Source organism: Myotis brandtii, unplaced genomic scaffold, assembly GCF_000412655.1.
Source record: "Myotis brandtii unplaced genomic scaffold, ASM41265v1 scaffold68, whole genome shotgun sequence".
Classification (NCBI taxonomy): domain Eukaryota; kingdom Metazoa; phylum Chordata; class Mammalia; order Chiroptera; family Vespertilionidae; genus Myotis; species Myotis brandtii.
The window spans coordinates 2,098,072-2,125,102 of record NW_005370657.1 but is presented as its reverse complement, the minus strand read 5'-3'; the positions used below and the strand labels follow the sequence as shown (position 1 = coordinate 2,125,102).

The 27,031-nt window shown below is 44.2% G+C and overlaps 2 protein-coding genes across 8 annotated transcripts in view; both read left to right on the top strand.

Moving 5' to 3' along the window:
• The window catches only part of ZBTB34 (zinc finger and BTB domain containing 34), a 22,338-nt gene extending 2,887 nt beyond the window's left edge, over positions 1-19,451 (top strand). Inside the window, exons 1-3 of one of the 7 annotated variants that reach the window (XM_014529343.1) lie at positions 389-916; positions 13,019-14,547; positions 19,317-19,451. In XM_014529343.1, coding sequence (XP_014384829.1) covers positions 819-916; positions 13,019-14,543 — 1,623 coding nt within the window. In that variant the 5' untranslated portion in view covers positions 389-818 and the 3' untranslated portion in view covers positions 14,544-14,547; positions 19,317-19,451. Of the gene's footprint in view, positions 1-69; positions 917-10,235; positions 10,353-10,457; positions 10,467-12,808; positions 12,912-13,018 lie in introns of those variants that run through there. The other 6 variants (XM_005881482.2, XM_014529342.1, XM_014529347.1 and 3 more) reach the window with 6 other exon arrangements.
• Positions 19,452-19,604: 153 nt separating this feature from the next.
• Positions 19,605-27,031, top strand: part of RALGPS1 (Ral GEF with PH domain and SH3 binding motif 1) — a 240,208-nt gene continuing 232,781 nt past the window's right edge. The window contains exon 1 of the mRNA XM_014529334.1: positions 19,605-19,708. The gene's annotated coding sequence lies outside the window, so the exon portion shown is untranslated. The remainder of the gene's footprint in view (positions 19,709-27,031) is intronic.

The following is a 27,031-nucleotide window of genomic DNA, read 5'->3' as shown; positions in this document are numbered from 1 at the left end:
TTCGCCCTCGAGGGCGCTACCCTTTTGTACGAGGCGGCCGGGTAGATGGAAACCTTGGGTAACCGGGCCGGGCCGCGGGGGTGGCGCTGCTCTTGCCCCCAGCCTCCGCCTTTCCCCGGGCGGCACGTCGTGCTTGGCCCGAGACGTCTCCATGGTCACTTCGCCCTCAGCCGGCCCTGCCATTACCGAGGGCTGGGCTGGGGCTGCAGACAGGCTCCTTCTAGGCTTGGCGGCTGTGCTTAAGGCGACTGGTCTGGGAGTCTCCGTCTTGAGGCTTTCCGCAAGCCTCTTCCGTGCCGGGCCTCAGTTTCCCCCTCTGGGCAGTGAGGGTTTTAGATGAGCCCCCCGCAGACCCGTCCGACTCTGCCATCCCGTGCATGTCTGGAATTGGAAGGGCTGTCCCTGGTTCAGCATATTGGGCAGTTTCACTGAAGACTTTTTGCAAATGGGGACTTTTTGGCCACTTCATACGGTAGGTTTCAGACAGGCTTTAAAATGACTCCAAGAAGCGTTTCAAAACCTTACCTGACGCACAGTCCATCCCTTGCCTTTGTTCCTAGGAGTGGTCAAGCACATCCCTCTGAGTTTTTGCATGCAACATTTTTGTTGTGGCTCATATTTGCCCGTTTTTCTCTTTGTTCCCCAGTTCGGGCCCTCTTTGCCTCACATCTGGATTATTGCAACAGCTTCTTAGCTGGTCTCTGACTTGAGAAGTACCCGCCTCCCCCATCCTTCCTTTATGCTAATGCCAAACTTAATATAGGAAGTAAAAAAAAAAAAAAAAGAGTTGAGTGTTTGCTTGCTTATTAAATGTCAAGATGCTGTTCCATGTGGTGGGGGAAAGTGTGGTAGAAGACACATTTAGCCCCCGAGCAGTCAGCTTTACACCGGGTGCTGAGACTTTACCTGCAAAGAGGTAATTTATTCGACAAGGCTGCGTGCTGTAGAATCAAGAGGAAGGAGAGATGGGGGTCATTTTAGGCCAAGTGGTCAGGGAAGGCCTAAAAGAGGTAGTAGGGTTTGTTAAAGGGTGAGTAAGACTGAGATAGGAAAAGAGGAATCAGGTCCAGTGATCTTAGGGAGTTATTGAATAGACCGGCCTCCTTGCAGAGAAGGATTCATATAGGAAGAGGATAAGAGGAAGGATCGATTGGGCTAGTTCGTGAAAGAACTTGAACACTAGGCCAGAGTGGAAACTATTCTCTCTAGGCGGTGGTGAGGGCCGGAGACTAGGGTGGTTCCTGATAACTTGTAGGAGAGGACGGGAGCACTTAGGGGCCAGGTGATCAGGCCAGGGCATTGATTCCACATTGAGTCCAGCCATTGCCCAGCCTGTCTTTTCACGGCTCTCCTTGGTTGGCCCCTCCTCACCTACCCGAAACTATTCCCTGCTTCTCTCTCTCCCAGCCGGTCTCCTTTGGGAGTGAGTTTCTGACTGTCTCTAGGGCAGCGATTTTCAGCCAGTGTGCCCCAAGGATTTTTAAAACATCTAACATCTGACTATTTAGTCAGGGGCACTGACCTCTTTTCCCTTCGATTGTCAATTTTAAAAAAGAATGACAACAGCCAACACAACAATAGCTGTCCGGTGTGAGTGAATGAATCAAAATGATACTTTTTGGGGTGGGGGGGTTGGGGGGGTCAGATCGGCAAAAAAGTTTATATTTTTGTGTGCCACAGAACGTTAGGAATTAGCGTATGGGTACCATGAGCTGAAAATGCTTGAAAATCGCTTCTCTAGGGCTTTGCTCCTGCCGTTTCCCCTTCTGAAGTGCTGGCCTCCTTTTTCTTCTCCTCTGTGTAAATTCTCCATTTCACTTCCTTCAAGCCCCTGCTGAAGATAGACTTCCTCCGAGGGTGTTCCCCGACTGCCCTACCCCCATGCCTTTGTGGCACTCGGAATCTAAAGCGCAGGATTCAGCACTTGTTCTTGTTCTTGGCCTGACTGGGAGGTTTTTGGGGGCATTGGGCCCTAATGCATCTACCTCTCTGAGCCCTTGTAGTATTTAATACTGTAGCTGGACTGTTTTAATAGGCACTCAAATACTTGATTTTTGTTGATAAACAATTTTTTTAAAGGACATTCTGTGATCAGCTTTTTCTGTCATGTGTTGCATGTCTACTGCTGCCGTTCCAGGTGGATGTGTTCAGTTTTCATTCTTAGGGTGCCGGTAACATAAAACAAAGTTTTGAAACATTAAAATGTTTACTCTTACTTGTGGGAAAAGAAAAAATATCATGTAATTCTTTGTTCAGAGGCTGTGGGGAAAGAAAGACCATCAATCAGCTTTGGAATCAGACAGGCCTGGGTTTGCATTCCAGCAAGGCCACTTACTACAGCTATGTGAACGTGGGCAATTTACATAATGTCTCTGAGCCTCTTACTCACCTGCAGGGTGGGGATAAAATCCACTTCATAGGGTTGTTATGAGTTTTAAAATGAAAAAAAAAGTTTACGAAGAGCTGGCAAAACTTGGAGGACCTACTAACTGCTTATTACATTTTTAATCATCACTCTTATTAATATTAGGTGTGAGTGTACCACAGTGGGGAAATGATAAGCCGCCGAACCTCAGTGTATCCAGTGAGTTGTGGGTTTCTGCATGTCCTGGGTTCTGCTTCTACCTTCCAGCTCAAGCACTTGTTAAAAATGCCAGTCATGAATCTAGAATGCCATCACTATGTCTTATTCCCATTAATTTTTATGTTACTTTTGTTTAAATTCTGCTTAGTGTTTGTCAGACTTCTTCATTGTGTTCATTTAATGTTTTGTGGCTGACAAACTGTTGAATTTAGCTTAGCGAAGGTCATCAACTGAATGTAGTTTAACTTCCAATGGTTATTTTCTGGTTGATTTTGATGGCATGGAAAACCTCATGGGAGAAAGCAGTTCAAGGTGAGCTTTTCTAACCCTTTTGTCATAAGAGACGGGACTTGATGTATTTTCCAGGTCCAGTGCCCCCTGAAATGCCAGCAGTAAGTACATATAGGATGCTGCTCCTGGACATTTTTTAGTTCTTTGCCTTAAGAAAGCCTGTTCATTCTTTTACCCGAAACAAGTCTTTCTAATTTATGATTGGAATTTGAAACATCTATTTGCTCACTTCATAGACAGAAGTAAAAAGAATGGACATTGTGCAGAGAAATGGATACAAACTACTCCAAGGTACAGTACATGGTAACCCCTTAATTATCACTGTGTCAGTGAGAATGCTTTCCACTCAAAGTTGATCAGTGAGTCCCACATCAATAAAAACCCTGCATCTCTCCAGGGTGCCTGGATTTAAATCTTACTCTTACAGGATTTAAGAATCCTGACCCTGGAGACTGATAGATCTGGGTTCCAATCCTGACTCGGCCAGCCTTAATGACGTTGGGAAAGGCTCTTAGTCTCTCGGAGTTTGTTTCCTTATCTGTAGAATAAGGATAGCTGCAATATCTATCTCAGTGTTGTGAAGATCCGTGAGCAGGTAAAGGGCTTCCTTAGCATACAGCTCACAGTAGGAGCTCCATCACCGAGGTTTTTCCGCATTGCCAGTAAGGTTCCTGCCCTGCTAGGAAAGCTCAGAAGAAGCTTCTGATGTTTTGCAAGACAAACCCCACTGTGAAACCAAACCGCTCTCAGAATTAGTGTATCTGAGCAGCCTTGGAGAATGTTAGCGCCTTGGTGGGAAATCTAACAGTTTGGATAAAAATGTTCTTTCAGACTCACATGAATTAATGCAGTAAGAACTCTAGACTTGTTTTCTTTTAAATTAGGACGAGTGCTTCATGAATATCCATTGCAGGATGTCATTTTATTTATTTTTTTCCTTGCCTGGGGTTTCAGCAGCACCAGAGTGTTTGTTATTCGGCTGCTGCTTTCTAAAGGATTAGATTGTAATTCCTGACAGCTCAGTTTTAGTTTTGATCTAGACTCGGGCAGAAATACCTAGAAAAATTATTTTTATATAGTTTTTACGGTTGCTCTCATGCCTGTCGTCCTTAGTGCCTCCTTCTGTGGTCTTTTTAATGACTTTTTGTATGAGAAGGAAAGTTAGGTATGTTTGGATCTTCAGTGCCCGATAGGGAAAGCCTTGTTTGAGTTGTGTCTCTAGGATCAGCATCCAGCAGGATTTGGAATCATGAGCATGTTGATTGAGAATAATGGGTACCTCCGGGTGCCTTAAACAACTTTCAAGTTTGCAACCTTGCTTTCCTTTCTTGGAAGTGTCTCTGGGTGTTTTCAAATGAAGTGGAGCATTAGAATGTTGATGGGCTAGAGCAGCGGTCGCCAACCTTTCGGACCTCACGGACCACCAGTGGTCTGTGGACCACCATTTGGTGACCGCTGGGCTAGAGGGAAGGAGCCATCTTGCTAGATGCCTGCTGGCAGAGACGGTCCTGCATCTCTTGGGTCTTCAGCAGAGAAAGTTGAAAGCTAAGGGTGAAGCTCTGGTGACAGTTGTGTATTTTAAGCCACCAACTTGGTTTAGGTTGCATCACCTGACATATGCTGAGAGCCTCTCTCTGCTGGGCACACAGTCCCTGCCCTCAGAGAGCTCAGCAGCCCCGGAGGCTCAAAAAATCAGTCCATGGCTAATTGTTTGTACACTTTTGTTCTGATTGTCACTGTGGGGAAACAGTCACAGAGCTGTACCTAAGGATGCTGTAGAGGGGATTTCAAGACCCATGTGGGTGTTTTGCCCAGATGATATTTACATGTCCTTTCTCATTTTTAGGTTCTCATCAGAATGGGTCAGCGGTGTGAGAAGATGTCACTGGTTTTGGTTTCCATTATACGGTTTCATTACAGCTTAACAACGTGTGATGCAGAAACGATGTGCTAAGGAGAGGGCTAGTTGTGAATGTTACCTCCATCATGAGGTATCATGCTTGCTACAATACTTCTGTTATAGGAGCAAACAACTTCTCTGGTCTCAGCTGCCTTTTTCTGTCCTCGCTCCAGTTTGTGCAGTTTTTGGTTACTCCTGGATTGGTATCTCCAGGTCTCGTTTCTCTGCAGTTCCAGCCCCACATTTCCCACTGCTTATTGGACAGCTCTTTTCAGATGCCCAGTGGGTACCTAACTCAGCCTGACTGAGGCTGAACTAACCTGCCTCCTAGAGTAGGTAGCTTCCCTCAGTCTCCAAAACTTGTTGGGTCCTTCTCTAAATCCATGTTCAGGTTGGCGATGGCCAGATTTGGTTTGAGTTTTCTAATCCAGCATTCTAGGCCCTCCACACTCCAGCTGTGGTGCTCCTCTTTGCCATGCCACCCCTGTGCCTGGGCCCTGGCCACTACCCCAGACAATTTCACTCTTCTCTGCTCTTGCCACTCCTTCTGTCTGGAACGTTCTTCGTATTCCATTTAAATACAAAATCCTGCCCTAACCGGTTTGGCTCAGTGGATAGAGCGTCGGCCTGCAGACTGAAGGGTCCCAGGTTCAATTCCGGTCAAGGGCATGTACCTTGGTTGCGGGCACATCCCCAGTAGGGGGCGTGCAGGAGGCAGCTGATCGATGTTTCTCTCTCATTGATGTTTCTAACTCTCTATCCCTCTCCCTTCCTCTCTGTAAAAAATCAATAAAATATATTAAAAATAAATAAATAAATAAATACAAAATCCTGTTCAGATATTACTTCCACCATTAAGTTTTATTTTTCTTCATTTTGATTTTTAAAAATCTTTTTGATCAAACATAATCAGTGTTATTGTTCCTCATAGTTCTTTATTTCTGTCTCTATAATTGCCTGATAAAATAATTATTAATTTGCAGCCTATCTTTCACTAGATTCTTTGGTTTAAAAAATTATATATTCTTAGGTAACATGTCTTAGGAAAAAAATTTAGAAAAAATATAGCTATATGATTTTTTAAAAGTATAAAATAAAGTGTTCCCTTCCCTCTCTCCAGTCCTTAATTCTCACCCCCAAAGTCACCAGCATTAATAGTTTCATGCATTTACTTCCAGAATGGCTATAGTAGCATATATTTCATGCAGTTGCTTCCAGAATGGCTACAGTAGCATATATTTTTTCTTTTAAAAAAAGTCCATTAGGGGATCACATCTATACATACATCTTGTTCTATATCTTGCTTGTTTTGGCTAAATATTAGAGCTTTTGTCAAAGCATACAGAGCTACCTATTATTTTAATGGCTGCGGGTGTTTCATTGTTGATTGGTTTTTTGAATCAGCCTCTTGAGGTTGATCCCCTCAATACTTCAGTAGTTTAAAAATAAAAATACTTTTCAAGATACCTATTATTATTATTATTATTATTATTATTATTATTATTTACTATAACAAATACAAGTGCTCAGTACAGTATCCTAACAAACTTTTGTAAGTACTGTATATTTTAGGCTCAGTTCCCAGCAGTTAATTGTGAACCAAATGTCTTCTACATTTTGATCCCTCTGACCAGATTATCCCTCAGGATTAGGCTTGTCAGCCCTTTTAAAATGTGCCCCAACCTGATGCATTACAAATGGCCTCTCATTTTTTCTTTTTGTAATTCACATGCATTTAGTCATGAATAAAGCTAAACATCTTTTCATATGTGCTTTGGTCATATGTGTGTGTGTGTGTGTGTGTGTGTTTGTGTGTGTGTGTGTTTTTAACTGTTAATACCCTTTGCCTCTTCTATAGGATTTTTCTGTGTCACCCTCATCTGTTTGATTTATAATATAAATTAAGGAATTTGCAAAGTAGCCCTTTGTCAATTGTGCATGTATTTTTCCTCACTGTGTCATTTATTCTTTAAGGAGATTTTTTTTTTCTTGTCATCAACTTCCATGTTGTCAAATGTATTTGTCTTTGCCTTTGTGGCTGCTGGAATTTATGTCATGTTTGGAAAGGCCTTTATATCATTATTATAAAAAATTCATTCATGCTTGCTTTTAGCTATTTTTTGGTGATAATCAAGTCTTTTTAAAATACTGTCATAAGAATAAAATGGCATTATCGGGGTGTGGTGCTACGTTCTGCAGCTTTTGGGTGGGATCTTGCAAAGATTTCAAGTAGCTTTGCTTTACTAAGCCTTGTTGTCATATGGTCTTGCATCAGATCTAGTTTTATTTTCAGAGCCTGTGTGCATGGTTATTTCTAGGACCCTCTCCTTCACTTTTTGCTTCAGGCCCGTGGGAGGGCTGACCCAGGCTGGCTGGTATGTCTAGGACAGTACCACTCTCCGGTGGCTGTTGGCCATCGTCCTCACTGTGTAAATGGCCTCCCTCCTCTGGTACCCAGTCTGCTTTTGCTCCCCCACGTGTGTCCATTTTCTTCCCCGAACCAGCTGGCTCTGCACTCCCTGTGGTTCTGTCTTGCCCCTGGCCTGCACTGGCCTTGCTGCTGTTCTCGGTGCTTGGTCAGCCCTGGAGAGCCCCTCACGTCTGCTCTTGCTCTTTGAACACCAGTCTCAGTGCTGCTTTGAATTCTGTTGAACTTGGGCTGAACCTGTATCTTGGCAGCATCTGCTGTCTATGACTTTCACCTTCAAACAGTAAAACAACCAGTTACTTGAGCCCTAGATCAGTGGGTTCTAATTAGTTGAGGCTCTAGCATATAAAAATGGCTGTTTATTTAAAGCAGGTAAAATTAGCCAGAGTTAGGGGCTCTGCGGGGGAAGGGGAATAAAAGCTGGGAATAAGGAAGATATAATATACTTCAGCTGTCTGATCACAGCCCTTACCTCTACTAGAAAGAGGGTGCTGTAGTAAATTTCTAGAGCTGGAGTTGCTCGGTCACAGGAGATGTGCATTATGATTTTGGTGGATCTTACAAAAATATATCCACAGGGAAAGGAGTAGGAGCCCTGGGTGGCAGTAGGACTTTTGCCACCTGTCCCTATCCCTTTTCCTGGCCCCCACCCTTGGGCAGGAATGTAACCTAGCAAGCTTTCTTTTCATCCTGCCTTTTCCTCTGCTCTTCCTGCCTCCTCCTGCTGCTCCTCCCATTCCCATTGGGCAAATTAAACAAGACTATTGCACAGGGGGTCTAGATGGGCAGACTGTGGAACAGTCCTGAGAGTTAGCCTCTTGCAGCCTCAGTTTCCTCATCTCTTAAGAGGGCAGTAATACCTGCCTCCTGGAGAAAGTCAAGAGGAGTCAGTGAAATAGTGCGTGGAGCCTCTATGACATGCCTAGCACGTATCAAGTATTCAGTAAATGTTGGTTATTGATGGTGATGATGGGCTTTAGTAAGGAGGAGAGAGCAAAGGAGTGGCAGGGATTCCCTTTTACAGTTGCTGAGGCTAGTGTGGCGATGGCCGGGTGCGTGCAAGCGGACAAATGTTCAGACTGCCCTCATCAGAGGTGGTCCTTCCCAGGATCCACTGTTGAGACCCGTGTGGCAGAGTCAAAGACCACGGCAAAGGCTGTGTGCGAGTTGAAAGCTGCTTCCAGGTGTGAAAGTGTCTCAAAGAAATTGGAAGAGCGGGAGGCTAATGTCCAATGGTCAAATGAGCAAAGGAAGAGGAGGAGCTGACAGTTTTGAACTTCCCAACAGACCATTTCAACTAAGTCCTCTCCATGCATGCTTTTAAAAAGAAGTATTTCACATTCTTATCCAAAGTATAGTTTTTACAAACAAAACAAATTAAGTATTGTTAAAATAAGGATTAATGCTATTGAAGAAAAATAGCTTATATGTGCTTATTTTTGTTTTTGTTTTAAAATTAAAATTAAAATACAGCAATGTAAATGTTTAGTTTGAGGATTTTTTTGCTTTATATAATGTGACAGAAAGACTAGTGATTAATCTACTGAATTAAAAACTACTGATGTATTTAGTGAGTGGAATAATCAAGTTCATTAATGTTTTCTGAAGCAGCTGCAAACTTAGTCTAAATGAAAAACTAATATAAATAACTTCTCTGCATTATCAAAAGTGATTTCCGTTCCCGAATGCCTGAGTTGGGAGGCATCTGCGTGAAGCTTGTATCAAACTGCAAGACAGGGACTCATTCATCTTTGAATTCCTTTGGTTTTGTGCATGCAGAAGATTGAAATGGAATGAATGTTTCCTATAAATGTAGAAAAATAAATTCCCAGTCATTATGCCATTTAGTGATTACAGTTAAATCTAATATGTACTTGCAGCACATATAACTAAAGGCTAATTTCCTTGATTTGCAAAGAGTTTTGACAATTCAATAAAAAAGGTAAGTATGGGCAAAGGAGATGAATAGGTAATTCAAAGATAGACTTAGACAAATTGCCATTAAACATGAGAAAAGATGATCAACCTCACTTATAATTAATAAATGCACATCAAAGCCATGAGATACTGTTTTTACCTATTAGTTCCACAAAAGTGAGAAAGTTTAATAGCCATTATTGGCAGTTATGGGGGAAATAGGCACACTTCCATGTGCTGTTGGTGAAAGAGTAATTACTGCCCCCCTTTTGGGAGGTAATTTGGCATTACTGATCAAAATGAAAAACTAGGAGGCCATCCTATTCTGGTCAAGGGCACATGCCTGGGTTGTGGGCTCAATCCCCAGTAGGTGGTGTGCCGGAGGCAGCCGATCAATGATTCTCTCTCATTGATGTTTCTATCTCTCCCTCTTGGAAATCAAGAAAAATATATTAAAGGAAGAGGGAGAGGGAGGGAGGGAGGGAGGGAGGGAGGGAGAGAGAGAGGGAGAGAGAGAGAGAGAGAGAGAAAGAGAAAGAGAAAGAAAGAGAAAGAAAAAGAAAGAAAGAAAGAAAGAAAGAAAGAAAGAAAGAAAGAAAGAAAGAAAGAAAGAAAGAAAGAGAAAGAGGAAGGAAAGAAAGAAAGAAAGAAAGAAAGGAAAGAGGAAGGAAAGAAAGAAAGAAAGAAAGAAAAATTCGTGCTGGGAAATAGCTGATACAGAGGAGTGGAAGATCGTATTTGAACTTGATGTCTCTGTAAGAGGGTATGACTTCCTTTGCCTTAGTACCACTGGAGATAAATCAAGTCATTGGGTGTAGAACTTGTGATTTTTAATTGTCTTTTTCTCCCTTTAGCCTGGAAATGTGCGGAAAGAAAGAAAGAAAGAAAGAAAAATTCGTGCTGGGAAATAGCTGATACAGAGGAGTGGAAGATCGTATTTGAACTTGATGTCTCTGTAAGAGGGTATGACTTCCTTTGCCTTAGTACCACTGGAGATAAATCAAGTCATTGGGTGTAGAACTTGTGATTTTTAATTGTCTTTTTCTCCCTTTAGCCTGGAAATGTGCGTGAGACTTAAATTCCCTTCAAATTCCCTCAGGAGTGTTGCTTGTTAACAGCTCTGGGCAGGAGCCTGCATCTCATTGTCACTGCCAAGGAAGTGCTAATGTAAAGGACAGGAGAGTGAAGCACTTCCTCTCTCATGTTGCAGTAAAGTGGAATCCCTCTCTTAGGTGTTAATCATGGTCTTTCGTTTTTTCTCTTCAGTGATTTCTTTTTTCAAGTGCAGTTCTCTACTTTTCTTCAGAGAAGATAAAAAGCCATACAGAGGAGAAAGAAGCCTCATTGTAAAACTATTTTCAGTTTTACAGACTCTTACAGAAATACTGTATTTTTTTCCTTTTTCTGCTGCCCCCCCCCCCAAGACTCTGTACCTTTAAAAAGCCTAAACCCACCTTCTTTTTGACCTTTAATTCCAAAAGTCACTGTTTACTCACCCTTGTGTCATGAAAATACTGTAATGAATGGGTCACATTTGGACACTTGGTAGGTGCAGGCAGTGTCTGTGTTTCCAGAAGGCAGTCTGGGGGAGATATGAGCACGACCTCTGGAGCCAGACTAAGTTCATCCATTAGCGGTGGACCCGTGGCAAGTGTCTTAACTTCTTGTCCTGTTTCTTCATCTATGAAATAGGAACAATCGTAGTATTTTCCTCACACAGTTCATAGAGGATCAAATGAGTTAATATATATAGAAGGTATTTAGCACAAGTACTCATTGTATGTGAACTATTAAGCACTTTTATTGCATTAATTTCCCTCATTTAATTATTAAGAAGTTGTGTTGGGAAGTAGTTCTTTCAAAACCTTTTGTAGATGAGGAAATCAGTTAACTGACTTGTTAAGTGATTTAAATGTTCATTGTTATTATTTTTATTAGAAAGTGGCAGAGCCAGGATTCTTCTTGAAGTCTAACTTCAAAGCAGTTCTCTTTGTTACACCATCCTGTCTCCCTAAAAAGAGTCTATAATAGCCAACCTTGACCATGTGCCAAGCAGCCATTGTGCTAAGTGCTTCCTACTTCCTACATGTGTTCCTCATAACCCATAAGGCAAGGACTAGTATTCCTATTTTAAAGATAATAAAACTGAGACTCAGGTTATAAAGTACCTTGCCCAAAGTTTTACAAGTGGAAAGAAGGATCATTTGAGCACAGATCTGACTCTAAACTCATGCTCCTAATGGTTTTATTATATTTTTTTATCTTTTAAAAACTGGATGAGGTATCTTAACAATTTTTAAATGTTTCTTATTTTTAATAAGTAATACATTCACATAGTTGAGAAAATTTAAGAGTCTAAAAAGATTCACTGTAAGCTAATAGATTTTCTAGCTATCTCCTTGCAAGAGGCAGTTAAGATTTATTATATCATTCCAGAAATATTCTGCGCATATCCATCTGTTGTGTATACTAGGTGTACTGGTTAATAATGCGGATTTTGTAATCAAAGAAAACACGATAATTTCAAGAGAAACATCAAAAATGCTTTATTCAAAGTAATGTCCATCGCTAGCTACACATTTCCCCCATCTTTCAGGTAATTTGTGGATACCGTCCCAATAGAACTTTTCTTGTTTTGACGCAAACCATTCAGAGACCCAGTTTTCCACTTCTTCGTACATTTTGAAGTGCTGCTCAGAAAGTGCGTGTGCCATCGATCAGAACAAGTGGTAATCTGAAGGAGCAAGGTCTGGTGAATACGGTGGGTGGGTTAATACTTCCCAGGCAAGATCTTTTAACGTGTCTTTAACTGGTTTTGAAGTGTGTGGTGGTGCATCATCATGAAGCAAAATTACTTTGCCGTGTCTTCTGGCCCATTCTGGTCGTTTTACGATCAAAGCGTGGTTCAAATTGACCTGGATGTTCTTTGTCTTTCACATTGAAATCATCACTTTAAAAGCGTTTAAACCAGCGTTCACAAGTATCTTGAGATGGAGCATGTTCACCATAAGCTTCCCAAAGTATACGATAACTTTCAGCAGCACTTTCCTTCAAAATAATGAATTAAAACTTCCCACAAATGCTTTTTTTGGCACAAAATTTGACATTTTTAAGCGTAAAAATATCTATGATGTTGCTTTGACTGGTTTGGCTCAGTGGATAGAGCATCGGCCTGCAGACTGAAGGGTCCCAGGGTCGGTTCTGGTCAAGGGCATGTAACTTGGTTGCGGGCACATCCCCAGTGGGGGGTGTGCAGGAGGCAGCTGATGGATGTTTCTCTCTCATGGATGTTTCTAACTCTCTATCCCTTACCTTCCTCTCGGTAAAAAATCAAAAAATATATTTTTAAAAATATCTATGATAACACCTTTAGAAAATTTGACATACGAAGTTTTGAAGCTTGTTGTCAATACAACAAAATAGCATACATATCAAATCGCATATATATCAACATATGTGTAACTCCATCTATTGAAAAAATCTGCATTATTAACCAGTACACCTAGTATACAAATAAGGCAGAACATTATTTAGATGAATTTTATGTTTTACAGAATCCTCAAAACTAGGTGAAACAGGGAAATATTTTTCCTAAAATGAGACTAAATGCTCAATCAGAGCTGAAATGGCCCTACTATGTGTAGCATATTTTAATTTTGATCAAGATGAAAGTTTGGCAGTTAGGATACTAAGCTAATCGATCATTTGGTTATTTGACTTTAGGTGAATTAACCAAGACATGAAAGACTAAAAATAAGTAAGAGGAAGAATGCTCAGGCAGAGCCTAGGAGGTACACAGTAGCTACAGTGGTGGTGGTGCTATTTTGCCAGTTTGTGCTTCTGCTGCTTGTACTGGTGAGAAGTCATTGGTGAATTATGAAACTCTCTCTTTCCACAGATTACGCTTCATGTCAGTAGCAATGGACAGCAGCAGTTTTATTCAGTTTGATGTGCCCGAGTACAGCAGCACCGTTCTGAGCCAGCTAAATGAACTCCGCCTGCAAGGGAAACTATGTGACATCATTGTCCACATTCAGGGTCAGCCATTCCGAGCCCACAAAGCAGTCCTTGCTGCCAGCTCCCCGTATTTCCGGGACCATTCAGCATTAAGTACCATGAGTGGCTTGTCAATATCTGTGATTAAAAATCCCAATGTGTTTGAACAGTTGCTTTCATTTTGTTACACTGGAAGAATGTCCTTGCAGCTGAAGGATGTTGTCAGTTTTCTGACGGCGGCGAGCTTTCTTCAGATGCAGTGTGTCATCGACAAGTGCACCCAGATCCTAGAGAGCATCCATTCAAAGATCAGTGTTGGCGATGTTGACTCTGTTACCGTTGGTGCTGAAGAGACTCCAGAGAGTCAGAATGGAGTTAAAGACGGCGGCTTCTTTGCCAACCCAGTTGAGATCTCTCCCCCATATTGCTCTCAGGGACGGCAGCCCACCACAAGCAGTGATCTTCGGATGGAGACGACGCCCAGCAAAGCTTTGCGCAGCCGCCTACAGGAGGAAGGGCACTCAGACCGAGGGAGCAGCGGGAGTGTTTCCGAGTACGAGATTCAGATAGAGGGGGACCATGATCAAGGGGACCTGCTGGTGAGGGAGAGCCAGATCACTGAGGTGAAGGTGAAGATGGAGAAGTCAGACCGGCCCAGCTGTTCCGACAGTTCATCTCTGGGAGACGATGGCTACCACACTGAGATGGTAGATGGGGAACAAGTTGTGGCGGTGAATGTGGGTTCCTATGGTTCTGTGCTCCAACACGCATATTCCTTTTCCCAGGCAGCCTCACAGCCAGCCAGCGTATCAGAAGCTTTTGGAAGTTTGAGTAATTCCAGCCCATCCAGGTCCATGCTGAGCTGTTTCCGAGGAGGACGGGCCCGCCAAAAACGGGCTTTGTCTGTCCACCTGCACAGTGATCTACAGGGCTTGGTGCAGGGCTCAGACGGTGAAGCTGTGATGAATAACCCTGGGTATGAGAGCAGTCCCCGGGAGAGGAGTGCGAGAGGTCACTGGTACCCCTACAACGAGAGGCTCATCTGTATTTACTGTGGAAAGTCCTTCAACCAGAAAGGAAGCCTTGACAGGCATATGCGACTCCATATGGGAATCACCCCCTTTGTGTGCAAGTTCTGCGGGAAGAAGTACACACGAAAGGACCAACTGGAGTACCACATCCGGGGCCACACTGATGATAAACCATTCCGCTGTGAGATCTGCGGGAAGTGCTTTCCATTCCAAGGTACCCTCAACCAGCACCTGAGGAAAAACCACCCAGGAGTAGCCGAAGTCAGGAGTCGCATCGAGTCCCCTGAGAGAACAGATGTGTACGGGGAACAGAAACTAGAAAATGACCCATCAGCCTCTGAGATGGCCCTAGATTCCCGGATGGAAATTCATACAGTATCCGATGCTCCTGATTAAGATGGTAAAGAAGTGCACCCAAACAAAGCACATTAATCCATGCATATTTGTGATTTGCTTTGTTGTAATCTTTAGTTTTCCCAACCATCTGGAAATCTCTTGGTCTCTTGGCAGTTTTTCTAAGGGTTCTGGAAGGAACACTTCATTGTGTTTATTCTTCTTCCGTCCTCCCTTCCCCAAGGAGCTCAAAGCATGAAGGGCATCATATCCAGGGAAAACACAGGCTGACAGTATTCCTCTTTGGCTGAACTCTTAATCCAAAATCTGCCAGTGATTTAGCTATGCCAACTGGTTGACCCTGTATTCTCTGCCAAGAGGCATACTCTCACTGGGCCATCATGCACTGGCACCAGTGCATCTTCATGGAGAGAGACTAGGGTGCCATCAGCCGATATAAATGGGTAACCTTTTCTAATTTAAAATTACTTTTACGGAATAGTTAGACAATTTATATATATATATAATAAAGTGATTATTATATATATAGTATATATATACATTCTCAAATTTGGTTTTATTCTGGTTGAGGTGAATGTAAGAGGAATATATAATTTAATACAATGTGAACAGGGCTTTTGACTCTGTCATCCCTACCTAATATGTTAGGGTTTTGCCCCTTTATTTCCCTTAGAAAAGAATGTTAATAGGTTTTCATATACATTAATTATTGTGTCCAAAAGCAAGCAAAGCAAATCACAGTGTTCATAGCTCTGCTTCATAACAAATACATAAACCAAATGCCATAAAACCTATTCAACTCTGGTTGGAAACCATTTGGAATTTTTGTTAGTTGTCCAGTGGGTAAGCTGGATGACCCGTGGTGCTGACCCTTTTTACATATTGTAGTGTTTTATTAGCCAACCCCAAAGGAGCCGTGGTTTTCAGTGTTTTTACTGGCCTCCGAATCTACCTTCATTCCGTACTGTAGAAACATACACACCAGGTAACTAAATCGAATCACTCTACCGTGAGTTACTACTCGCACTAAAGGAAAGGGATTTGTAGTTCTGTCTACAATATTTTCCAAGCAGTGTTGTAGGGTTGTTGTTTTTTTCTTTCTCTTTTCAAACAGCCAGTTCAGGTGCACAGCAACTTTTTCTACATGCAGTTCCCAGGGAAACTGCACAACTTGGAATTTGTACTTTTGTAAAGATATACTCTATGGGAATTGCAAGCAATATATCTATCTTAGGATTGTGTGTGCTAACGAGAGCCTCCGTGGCTCCCCCACTCTCAGTGTTTCCTGCTTAAAGAAACCAACAGTTAACAAGCCCTCTGAGAGCCTCTGTGTGTCACCAAATCTGTGTGTGTCACCATTTATTTTTTTGGTCACGTGGTGCTATCTTTATGTTATGTATCTTTTAGGTCAGTATAGTTGTAGAAAATGTGAAATCTAAGGGGAATAGTGAATTTTAGTTTTTTCCCTCTCTTGAGTTTCTAGCTTGAAAAGAGACCTCAAAAACATGTGCTGGCAAACACATTACTGTATAAAAACATACCTGAGTCCTGTTGAATAATATTTTATTAGTGCTTTAGGAACTGTCTTCAGTTCTATATTTTGTCCACCCATGGGCTTTACAAGATTGCTTTGGTACTGTAACCTCTGACAGTAATTTGGTGAACAGTTTGGTGGTGGGTTTGTGCTGAAGGTTGCGAGTGGGAGGTCAGCACTCCATACACTCGGCCTGAGAGCCTTGGCTCTGAAACTCACGAGGTCGTCTCCTTGGGAGAACAGCACAAACCACCCGAGAGAAAAAAAACAAAATGGCAACCTCAGAGGCTAAGAGTTAAAGGAAAACAAAAATAGATGTTTGCTGGTTTTCCACGCTTTTTTGACTCTTAAAATACCAAGAATGGTGGGGGTTTGGGGATTATTTTTTTGTTTTGTGGGGGTTATTTCGAGAAAAAATGAGTCATTCAGGCCCCTGTGTGCGACAGTCCCAGGGGCTGTGGCTGTGCAGCGGCATCTCCTTCGCACACAGATCTGTGCACATGGGGGCTGCTGCGCTCCACATCAGTGTTACTACGTACAGTTCCACTCGAGTCCTGCTGCTCCGGGAGCAGCTCTTGCTAAATCGGGTATTGTATGCCTTTTTCCTGTCGAACTGCCTAAGTAAGGGGCCCGTCTCTCCCTGCAGCACTTGCTCAACCCCGTCAAAGCCGCGAGCCGCAGGGGGAGGCTGGACCCCAGTGTTTACCCACTTAAATATGTCCTGGGGTTTCAGGTAAATGTTTGTGATTTATGTTTCCTTACATGAATCAGTTTGGCTTTGATTTTTTTTTTTTTTAAGAATGAAATGCAAAAAAATTGTTTTGTGATACAAAATTAGGTTGGTGGCAAGAAATTCCCAAATCGAGGACATGAGAGGTGAGGCTCAGGGAAGGCACCTCCTTTCACTCAGGCTTGGGGCCTTCTGAGAGGTCCCCAGAGCATTTTGTGATCGATCAGAAAGACAAGGCAGGAGGGGAAGACACTTTGGGCGGGCACCTCCCATGTCCTAGTTCTTGTCACCGTGTCTGTCTTAATGTTATTTACATGGAGTTCTTTGTATTTGTCAATTTGTTTATCTGGTTTGAGTTTACCAAAGAGTGACTTATCCAAAATTGTCTTTGACAAAAATATACATTGCTTTGATTGTACAGTTCAGGTTCAAACATTGTAATGGGACTGTTAAGGGGCAGAAAATTGATTGAGTTTCCCTCGAGTAATCATAATTCCACATTTTGCAAGTTCCACTTGCTCCCATTCATGTTGCTAACACTTTACCCTTTCCACTGCTAGCAGTGTTAAGAAAGAATTCTCAAGCCATAACACAGTACTGTAAGGTTCCACAGGGCTTCGAGGGAGGCAGCGCGGAGGCCAGCACGCAGCGGTCGCCTCTGAGCGTGCGCACTGCCGTGCTTCTCAGTGTGCGTGGCGGGTGAAAGATTACTCCATTCAGATCGGGCAGCAGCAATACTTGTGCCTTGTCACATGAGGATGTGCCAGGAGGATTAACGGGACCACAGAACAGAAACATTCTCTCCCCGAAGTTCACCTCACGTCTCCGCAGACGAAGTACGCTGTGTAACTCCTTTTGGAAAGCAAAGTCCCTATTTCTGTACAGTTTTAGATTAGATGTTTCATTTATAACAAATGCAGAAATCAATTAAGATAAAAGTGATATGTGAAGAAATCTTTTACAGTAAAATATATCCTGAGTTCATCTAGGTCTGTTCATAATTGAGTCTCTTCTTGAGCTACCTTTTCCATACACAGGCAATGTGAAGACAGCGACAGTGTCCTTTCCTATAGGGTTTTACCTGTTATTACAAACTGTGAAAACAAAGACTTTTATACTTGTACTGTTTGTGGTTCTAAACAGTTATTTTCATCCTAATCAGTTCTCTACCCTCTAATTTCTACTAAAGCTGTAAATACATTTAGAAATTATATTTGTAAATATAGTATATGAAGACAAGTTAATTTTTGGTCAGTGGGAAAAACCTCCCAGTTGACCCTGCCTTGGCAGGTTTTTGTGTGTGTGTGTGTGTGTTTTTTTTTTCTTTAAACAGCAGAGAAAGGATACTGTCGGTTCACTGTTAAGCAGAATATACTGTAGAACTAAACTGATCATTTTCAATCTTCCGGAGCATGATTAGGTGTCTTTTCTAACGATAGCAGTTATAACCAAGTCTTTGTTTCCTCTTAGCCCAGACCATAGGCCTGCATATTTTTTTGCCTGTGGTTTTGTTTTTGCTTTTGTTTTTACAGCCTAGGCTCTAGGAGGAATTTACAGGAACACAAAACAAGGGCTGAGGGGGGAAGTCATCTATGTGAATGAGCTTTACTTTAAAGAAATCAGTGTATTTTATTTTAACAACCTTTTCTATTAGTTACTGTGATTTTGTTGTCGTCGTCGTCGTTATTGTTAAATTCTGTAATGGTTTCCTGTGAAGCCTCCACTGAAAGGGACTCAAATATGCAACACCTAAACTATTTTCCAAGGGCACACGCCCCTTGGATGGTGCTTCTAGACTGGTCAGGGTTATTTATTAAATTTTATATATGAAAGTATTGGGGAACTATGTAAATTCTTTATATGAAACTATCTAGTTCATAAATCATAGATTTCATATTACTCAGTGCAACTGAACTAAGAGTTCAGAGGAGTCATTCACATTGTTCCAAATTTGTAATGGTTGTCACACGCCACATACGTCTTTTTCAGTAAGTGCCAGGGTGTTTCCACTGTTTCTGCCCAGTGCTTGACCTCTTGGCCCGGAAGAGAACCTGTGTTCTCTGGGTCTGCACAGACAGGGCTATTGTAGTTCTTGATCAAGTCCTGGAGTGAGCCTTGCAGCAGATTCAGTAAATGGACCTTTTGCTGCCCCTCAGTGACAAGTATGCTGTGAATTCAACCATTGGACTTGCTGCCCAAGCCTTTGGTTGCTGCCCTGACTATAGTAAAAGGTAAACTTACCTAGTTTCTTTGAGAATGACCATTTTCCTAATGTGAAAACCATCTATCTCTCTCACCACTTTTATTAGTAGGGCTAACTTTTTTTCCGTTATAAATGGTTGAGCAATTTGAATGACTTAACAGTGTCATTATCTTGCAATATAAACTGGTAACCTCACAACTCCACACTTCATCACCACATGAAGTAAATGAAGCTAGCTAAGCGGATGCTGTATCAACTAGTAACTTGCCATTAAGGATTATTTTATAGCATGAATTTAAGACTTATTTATTCAAATGATATTTTACTCTTGTATTCATTTTGTTTCAGATTTGTGACATGAATATTTCAGTGCTGCTTAATTTTGTTCTGAATTCTTGTTTCTTGCTTGTAAATGGCTTTTTTATGGTATAAATAAAGTCCATGGAAATTGCTGTTTGTAAATAAAAATGCTGCTAGAGCAAACGTGCTGTGGTCTCCCTCTGTGTCTGCCCCTCTTCACTAACAAACATCCGCAATGTCATAGTTTCTGTAACCACCGTTTTCGAAAGGTTAGGATTTCATAAACGCTCTTGTGCCACTGCGGTGCTGGGAAGAGGAGAAGGAAGCTGGTCTCTTTCTGACCTTTCTTTTGTGTGGCCAAGACTGGGTTTTCAGGGGCCCCGGTGTGTCCTCAGGCGTCCCCAGGCGAATCCCTGTGAATCATCTCCCCACTGGCCTGAGTAAGTACCCTTTGGCTCCTTTGAATGTGTCTTGTTCTCCTGCCAGAGGGCTTGGAACTGCACGTGCTGTCTCCAACTTCTCCCTCAGCCTGTAACTCCTCTTCAGTTCTCAGCTCAGCGAGGGTTTCCTTCCCACAGCAGCCCTTCCAGATCAGGCCCCTTTAACAGACTTTTATTGAGCTGGGTCCCTGTCCTTCAGAACACTTATTTCAATTGGTAATTGTATATTGACTAGTGAGATTATTCAATTAACTAGAGGCCTGGTGCACAAAAATCGTACACAGGGGGTGGGGGATAGGGGGGGCGGTCCCTCAGCAGGCCTTCTCACAGTTGGACATCTTTAGCGCTGCTGCGGAGGCAGGAGAGGCTCCTGCCACCACCGCTGTGCTTGCCCTGTGGGAGCGCACTGACCAGCAGGGGGCAGCTTTTGCATTGAGCGTCTGCTCCCTGGTGGTCAGTGCGTGTCATAGTGACGTTCATTCTGCCATTGGGTCAATTGCATATTAGCCTTTTATTATATAGGACTAGAGGCCCGGTGCATGAAAATTTGTGCACTTGGGGGTCCCTCAGCCCAACCTTCCCCTCTCACAGTCCGGGAGCTCTCAGGAGATGTCTTACTGACAGCTTAGGCCCGCTCTCCCTGGGGAGCGGGCCTAAGCTGCAGTCTGGCCTCCCTCTGTGGAAGGCGACCAGACCGGTCAGGGGAAGGTGCCACCCCCATCACCCCATTGCTGGCCACCACAGCTGCAAGGCCTGAGCCCTGGGCCTTGCAGCTGCTGGGGCTCACGGCTGCCTGAGCCCCGGGCCTTGCAGCCGCTGTGGCTTTGTCTGGATGGACGTCGGAAGATGTCCACTCTAATTAGCATATTGCCCTTTTATTAGTATAGGTGTTTCTCCTAGCCCAGGGGTGGGCAAACTTTTTGACTCGAGGGCCACAATGGGTTCTTAAACTGGACCGGAGGGCCGGAACAAAAGCATGGATGGAGTGTTTGTGTGAACTAATATAAATTCAAAGTAAACATCATTACATAAAAGGGTACGGTCTTTTTTTTTTTTTAGTTTTATTCATTTCAAACAGGCCGGATCCGGCCCGCGGGCCGTAGTTTGCCCACGGCTGTCCTAGCCTGTAAGTTCCATGACAAAAAGGACCCTGGACTGTTTCCCCCACCTGTATATCCTTAGCACAGGATCTGTCACCACAGCAGGTACACATTAAGGACTGAATGAATGAGCAAATGTATGTGTTCTGGGAGGGTTGAGCAGGACTGTTGCCTGGGAAGTGGGTGGGGATCAAACCTGGCTTCTATGCTGCTAGAGCCGGCTTGCTCCTTGGTGTAAAACCAGGTCTCTTCCTTCTCAATAGGGCTTCTATATAGGTGAGTGGGCAGTGAGCTGGTGCGCAGTGCAAGAGGTCATATAGGAATCAGCTTCACTTGCCAGCTGGGGGCCTGGGGACTCTGAGGTACTCAAGGGTATGATGGAGAAAGTGCACTGACTTGCCAGTCTCGAGACCTGGTGTCCAGCCACCGGAAGCAGACACACTGAGTCAGACCTGATGTGCAGATGAGCAGATGTATTGCTGGCGAAGGCCCTTGGCAGTAGCTGGCTCTTTCCATTGGTCCTGAAGTCATGGTCTGTCTTCATTTTTGTTTCTTCCAATTACAATACATACAACTGGCCAAGCCCGCCTGGCTTTAGGGATGTTTATGGTATCCTTTATAATGTTAAAGGACCACCACCAATCCCTTATTGCTTGCTGGTCTTCACCTCTGTTTCCTGGACCATTTCCTCAAGCCTCAATGACTTAAACATCTCACATGATGTTTTCCTTTTGTTTTTCACAACAGGACTAACTTGAATACCTTTTGTCAGCAAATAGGGCTCAATTTTCTCAGAACACAGGTGACAAAAAGAGGCCACCTCCAAGGAAACAGATGTTGTGGGACATTACAGCCTGGGGAAGTGCCTTGGAGCCCTCTCTGGGTGATTCCTGTGCGAAGCTGGGCTAGAGGTATAATGCAGTCACCCCGGGTAACTTGCCTGGGACAGCAGGGCCAGACCTACCTCCCTTTCCAACTCAGACAGCAATTAGGTCCCTGCCCTCATCTTTGAAAGACGTTACTTACTAGGACTTCTTCTGCTCCTGCCTCTGCCCTAATGGAGCTTGGCTCTGGTCAGTCTGGCTGGTCCTCTAGGGGAGAGCGACATTCCCTTTAGAGGCGGCCAGCTCGGTGTTGCTGGTGGTTGTGCTGTCTCCTCCAACTATGTAGACAAGCCCACCCCAAGCGTTGCTGGGGAGACAGTGAGGTCCTGGCACTCAACACATTTCTTCATCCCGTTTGGCCTCGGCCTTGGCACTCTGATCAGCCCTTGGGCATTCTTCTTTGTGTCCCAACGCAAGCTCTGCCCCTGTCGTACTCACTGGGGCCCACTAGTGGCCGTGAGTGGCCCAAGCCTCTGAGCTAGAATGGATTGCAAGTTTGTACCACCTTCAGGTGCCATGTGAGTGTGTGTGTGTGTGTGTGTGTGTGTGTGTGTTCTCTAAAATGTGCAAACTGGAGGATAAATCATTCTGAATTGTTCCCCCTTTCCCAGAGTGCTTAACATGGGAGGGAAAGACCCTTCCACTCTCGTAGGAGTGGGAAGGGACCACCCAGGCTCTCTACTCCCTGCCTCCCAATGCTGGGACTGCTGCAGTAGTCCATGGAAGTAATCTCCAGTTTCTACCTGCTGTGGAAACTGGCTGCCTCCCAAGGGACTGCATAGTTGACGGCTGTCCACACTAGAAAGTCTCTCCTTCTCCTGAGCACAAAAGCCACCTGCCTGGAGTTAGGCTCTTAGTTCTTGGTTCTTCTCCATAGGTCACTGCAAATAGGCAATGACAGCAGTCCCGGCTCCTAGCCCTCTCTTGGGGCTTTTCTAGACTTAACGTGACTCTGGGCTATTTTTCCCACCCGCTGGGCCATGCGGACATCTATCTGCCCACCTCCCTCCGGCGTTTTCATATACATTGTTATGAGACATGTTTCCGACAGAATTTTGTTGGAATTGAGGTGGTGGAATCCATAACTTGGAAGAACACTTCTTTGGCAAACAAATTACTTTTGTGGGACTGTTATTTTAAGTAGCCTGTCTCTGCCAGACGTTCTAGTCATCACACCTCCGGCTCCCTGGAGCTGTTTTCAGGTTTTCTGTTATTTTTTTTAACCCCTCAGTTCCTTCCCTTTCTCCCCTCACATCTCCAAATATTAGTGAGACTTGAAAGGGACCTTGAATGTGGGAGCTCTGGGCCCTGAGAATGGACCCTGGCGTCTGAATTTCCTAAGGCCTCACCCCGTTCCCTCCATGAGCATCCTCTCCCTGGATGGTCCATTCTTCTCTCCAGGGCACTCGGGCTTTCCTAGCCTCCCTGGCACTGGCACCAACTCAGCTGGGCAAAGAGGTTCTTGTCTTGTGTGTATCATCTTTGCAGAGGGGCCATTTGCTGGCTTCCTATCACTTCCTCTCTATCCTTCAACACAACTGCCTCCCTACACTCTGGCCTCACTCACCCCTTCTTGCCTGCTGGACCCTGGCTAGGCTTCTGGTGAAATGGAAATGCTGTTAGGTGTTTCATAACGAAACTACTCGTTGCCTTCTTTCCCTCCACTGCATGGTCCTCCTATCCCCAGAATGGGCCTCCAGGGACCTCCTGCCCCCACGCTGGCCCCACTTCCAACTGCGTTCAGATACGGCTGCAGGCACTGTGAGTGTTAGAGTTTTTCACCCTGAAGGTAGACCCAGCCCTTCTCTGTCCACAATTTTACTTGTGGAAATATTTTCCTCATGAAGTATCAGGTGCTGATGTACCACATTCCCAGCTGAGGTCAAACAAACTCTCATACTCTAAACAAGTGTCCTTTTAGCAACCTATTGAATGCCACATTTTTTGCATTTTTGAGTTTTTTTGTTGGTGATTTCTCTGACCCGCAGGCACAGTGCTGAAGTGCTGTCTAGTGATCCCAAGCAAAGGAAGGCTGTGAGGTGCCTTACAGAGGAAACGCATGTGTTAGATAAGCTTGGTTCTGGCATGAGTTAGAGAGCTGTTGGTTGTGAGTTCAATGTTAAGGAATCAACAATATATATTAAGGTGTCTTTAAACAGAAGCACACATAAAACAAGGTTATGTTTTGATTGATTCCCAACAATGTTGTGCAGAGCCTCACAGGAACCTAATGTTCCCTAGGAACAATGGTTTAATTAGTGTTCACAATGACTTGATAGGGCATAACTACTGCAAGTAACAAGAGTCGACTGTACTTTTCAGTGGTGGACTTTAACTAGTAACCTTTGTAGCAAGGAATGCTGGGAAATAGAGTTCTCCTAAGCGTCCAGACTCTGTGATGATACATGGGAGAACATAGGAGGGAGAAGCAGATGCCACACAGAATTCAACATAGGGAAATAAATGGTCAGGGAGCTGAAGAGGGTTGAGAGAGCCACCAGACTGTGATGCAAACCTGACTCTAAGTGAAGAAGGGAGGGGAAGGCAGTGTGTGGAAATCGTCAGAGGAGTCCCATTATCACCCAGGGACCTGTCCACCTTAGAGTCCCTGCCATGTCTGGCATTGGGTGCAGCCCACGTGTAGTGTTGCTTCAGTGCAAATGCGTTACGGGTTTCAGAGATCAGTAGCTGGGCCCTTGGTCAAGTGAGCTCCCAATAGTTGGAGGTCTGCAAGGTGCATTCTCATGGCCACTAGAGGGCTAACTCACTTTCTCAGGAGAACCTTACATGGTAGGCACTCGGATGATTACATTCGTATCACTGAGAAAACTGAGGTTTAGAGAGTTTTGGACCCTTGTGTAAGGCCACCTGGCTGGGAAGTGGCAAAGCCAACATTATTTCCAGGAACTGACCACATTGAAAATTTCACTCTCAACTCCTGCTCTTCCAGTCTCCCCCAGCTGCCCATGTTGATGGGTTGCCTTGGGGGCACCTCACTATTGCCACTGTTATCTGTATCCCAGTGATGGTGTTCTTTTGTATATCCTCACCTCTGTCTCCTGATGCCCCGGGATCTGGAGGAGCACTACATTCTAGAATCCTTGTTGCATCTGGGGGCTTGGTGGTTTCTGCACAGAAGCTGTCTCTTGGGCACCAGCATAGGGTGGGTCGTGCCTCTGTATTAGTCATCTGTTGCTATGTAACAGTTTTATCACAAACTTAGCAGCTTAAAACAGCATGCATTTATCATCTCCGTTTCTGTGTGTCAAGAGTCTGGCACAGTGTAGCTGGGCCCTCTGCCTCAGGATCTCACAAGGATCTCCAGGTGCTGGCCAGGGATGCAGACTCGTCTGAGGCTAGATGGCAAGGATCCGTGTCTAAGCTCAGATGATTGTTGGCATCATTCAGTTCCTGCAGGCAGCTGCATGGAGGGCCCGGGTTTCTTGCTGGCTATTGGCCAGAGACTCCTTACTGAGTGATCATCTCCATCGAGCAGCTCACTACATGGCAACTTGTGTCTTCAAAGCCAGCAAAAGAGAGTCTAATAGCATGACGGGTTATAATTTTATGTAACATAATCACATTCATCCTAAAACCTCCCACACTCAGTGAAGGGGATCACACAAGGCCGTGGACATTACAAGGTAGGGGTTATGGGGGCCTTGTTGATCAGCACCGCTAATGAAAATAGCTCCTTGAACTGTCCCAAAGCTTGGCTCTCCACAAAGTACAAATCTGTGCGGAGGCAGCTGGCCTGGAGGATCCCCCCTGGTGACTTCTCCAACTCTTCTCTCCACCTGTGGCTCAGAAGGTCCTTCCCTCGTTGGGAGTGACTCGGGAGATGCCGAGAGCTGCCCACGCCACCAGCACCACACGTTTTAACAGTGGGCGATACTTAATTATCTTCTTTGATGATTGTTCATTTTTTAATGCGACATGGCAGAACATTTCCTCAGAGATCTCTGAAGACTTAGAAATGGCTTAATTTTGACTGATTTTATATCTCTTCTTTCTTGTTTGTTCCTCTCTATTTTTCTTCCATCAGCTTTCAGAAGCACAGTAACCAAATCTATCCATACTCTGATATTATTGTAAAATGAATTTAAAAATTGTTTAAATGACGTTCTATTTGTCGATGTGTCCAAGAATCATTCAGAGGAAGGTCGGACCTAGAACCTCCCTTCAGTGGGAGGGAGAACAGAGGTTTGGTTGTGTGTGTGTGTGTGTGCGGCCGTGGACATTACAAGGTAAGGGTTATGGGGGCCTTGTTGATCAGCACCGCTAATGAAAATAGCTCCTTGAACTGTCCCAAAGCTTGGCTCTCCACAAAGTACAAATCTGTGCGGAGGCAGCTGGCCTGGAGGATCCCCCCTGGTGACTTCTCCAACTCTTCTCTCCACCTGTGGCTCAGAAGGTCCTTCCCTCGTTGGGAGTGACTCGGGAGATGCCGAGAGCTGCCCACGCCACCAGCACCACACGCTTTTAACAGTGGGCGATACTTAATTATCTTCTTTGATGATTATCATTTTTTAATGCGACATGGCAGAAAATTTCCACAGAGATCTCTGAAGACTTAGAAACGGCTTAATTTCGACTGATTTTATGTCTCTTCTTTCTTGTTTCTCTCTTTTTTTCTTCCACCAGCTTTCAGAAGCACAGTAACCAAATCTTTCCATACTCTGATGTTATTGTAAAATGAATTTGAAAATTGTTTAAATGACGTTCTACTTGTTGATGTGTCCAAGAATCATTCAGAGGAAGGCCGGACCTAGAGCCTCCCAATGAAGAACAGAGGTTTGGTTGTGTGTGTGTGTGCGTGTGTTTTCGGATTTCCAAGACTTCATTGACCTGTTTGCAACTTATCATCTCTGCAACTTTAAACAAATGACTTAACCTCTCTGTTCACCTCCTGGCACCTGGCACTGAGTGAAGGATTTGGGAGCAGGGAGACAGGAGACAGGCTCATTCCCCCGTTCTGCACCCGTGTGGTCTGGGGCAAGTCCCTTGGCCTCATGGGCCTTATTTTGCCCAGCTGTAAAATAAGTGGGGTGGACTGGAGGCTCTTTGAGGTTTCCTATGGCTCTGATGTTCTGTGTTCTGTGCCTGCCTCCGAGTTGTAAAGAATGGGCATTAAGGTGTCTCTCACAAAACCATTTTTTGTTGCAAACGGTAAATCCTAGGTAGGGATTTTAGGGGAATTTGCTTGAGGCCTGGAATGATCTATGGAGAGCGACATGCGCGGTCTATTTCTAGGAAGGGGGTGGGCGTGGCGGGGCTGTGAGGCGGGCGTGCGGGCAGCGGAGGGGCCGACGAGTGTCCACCGACTGGAGCAGAGGCCG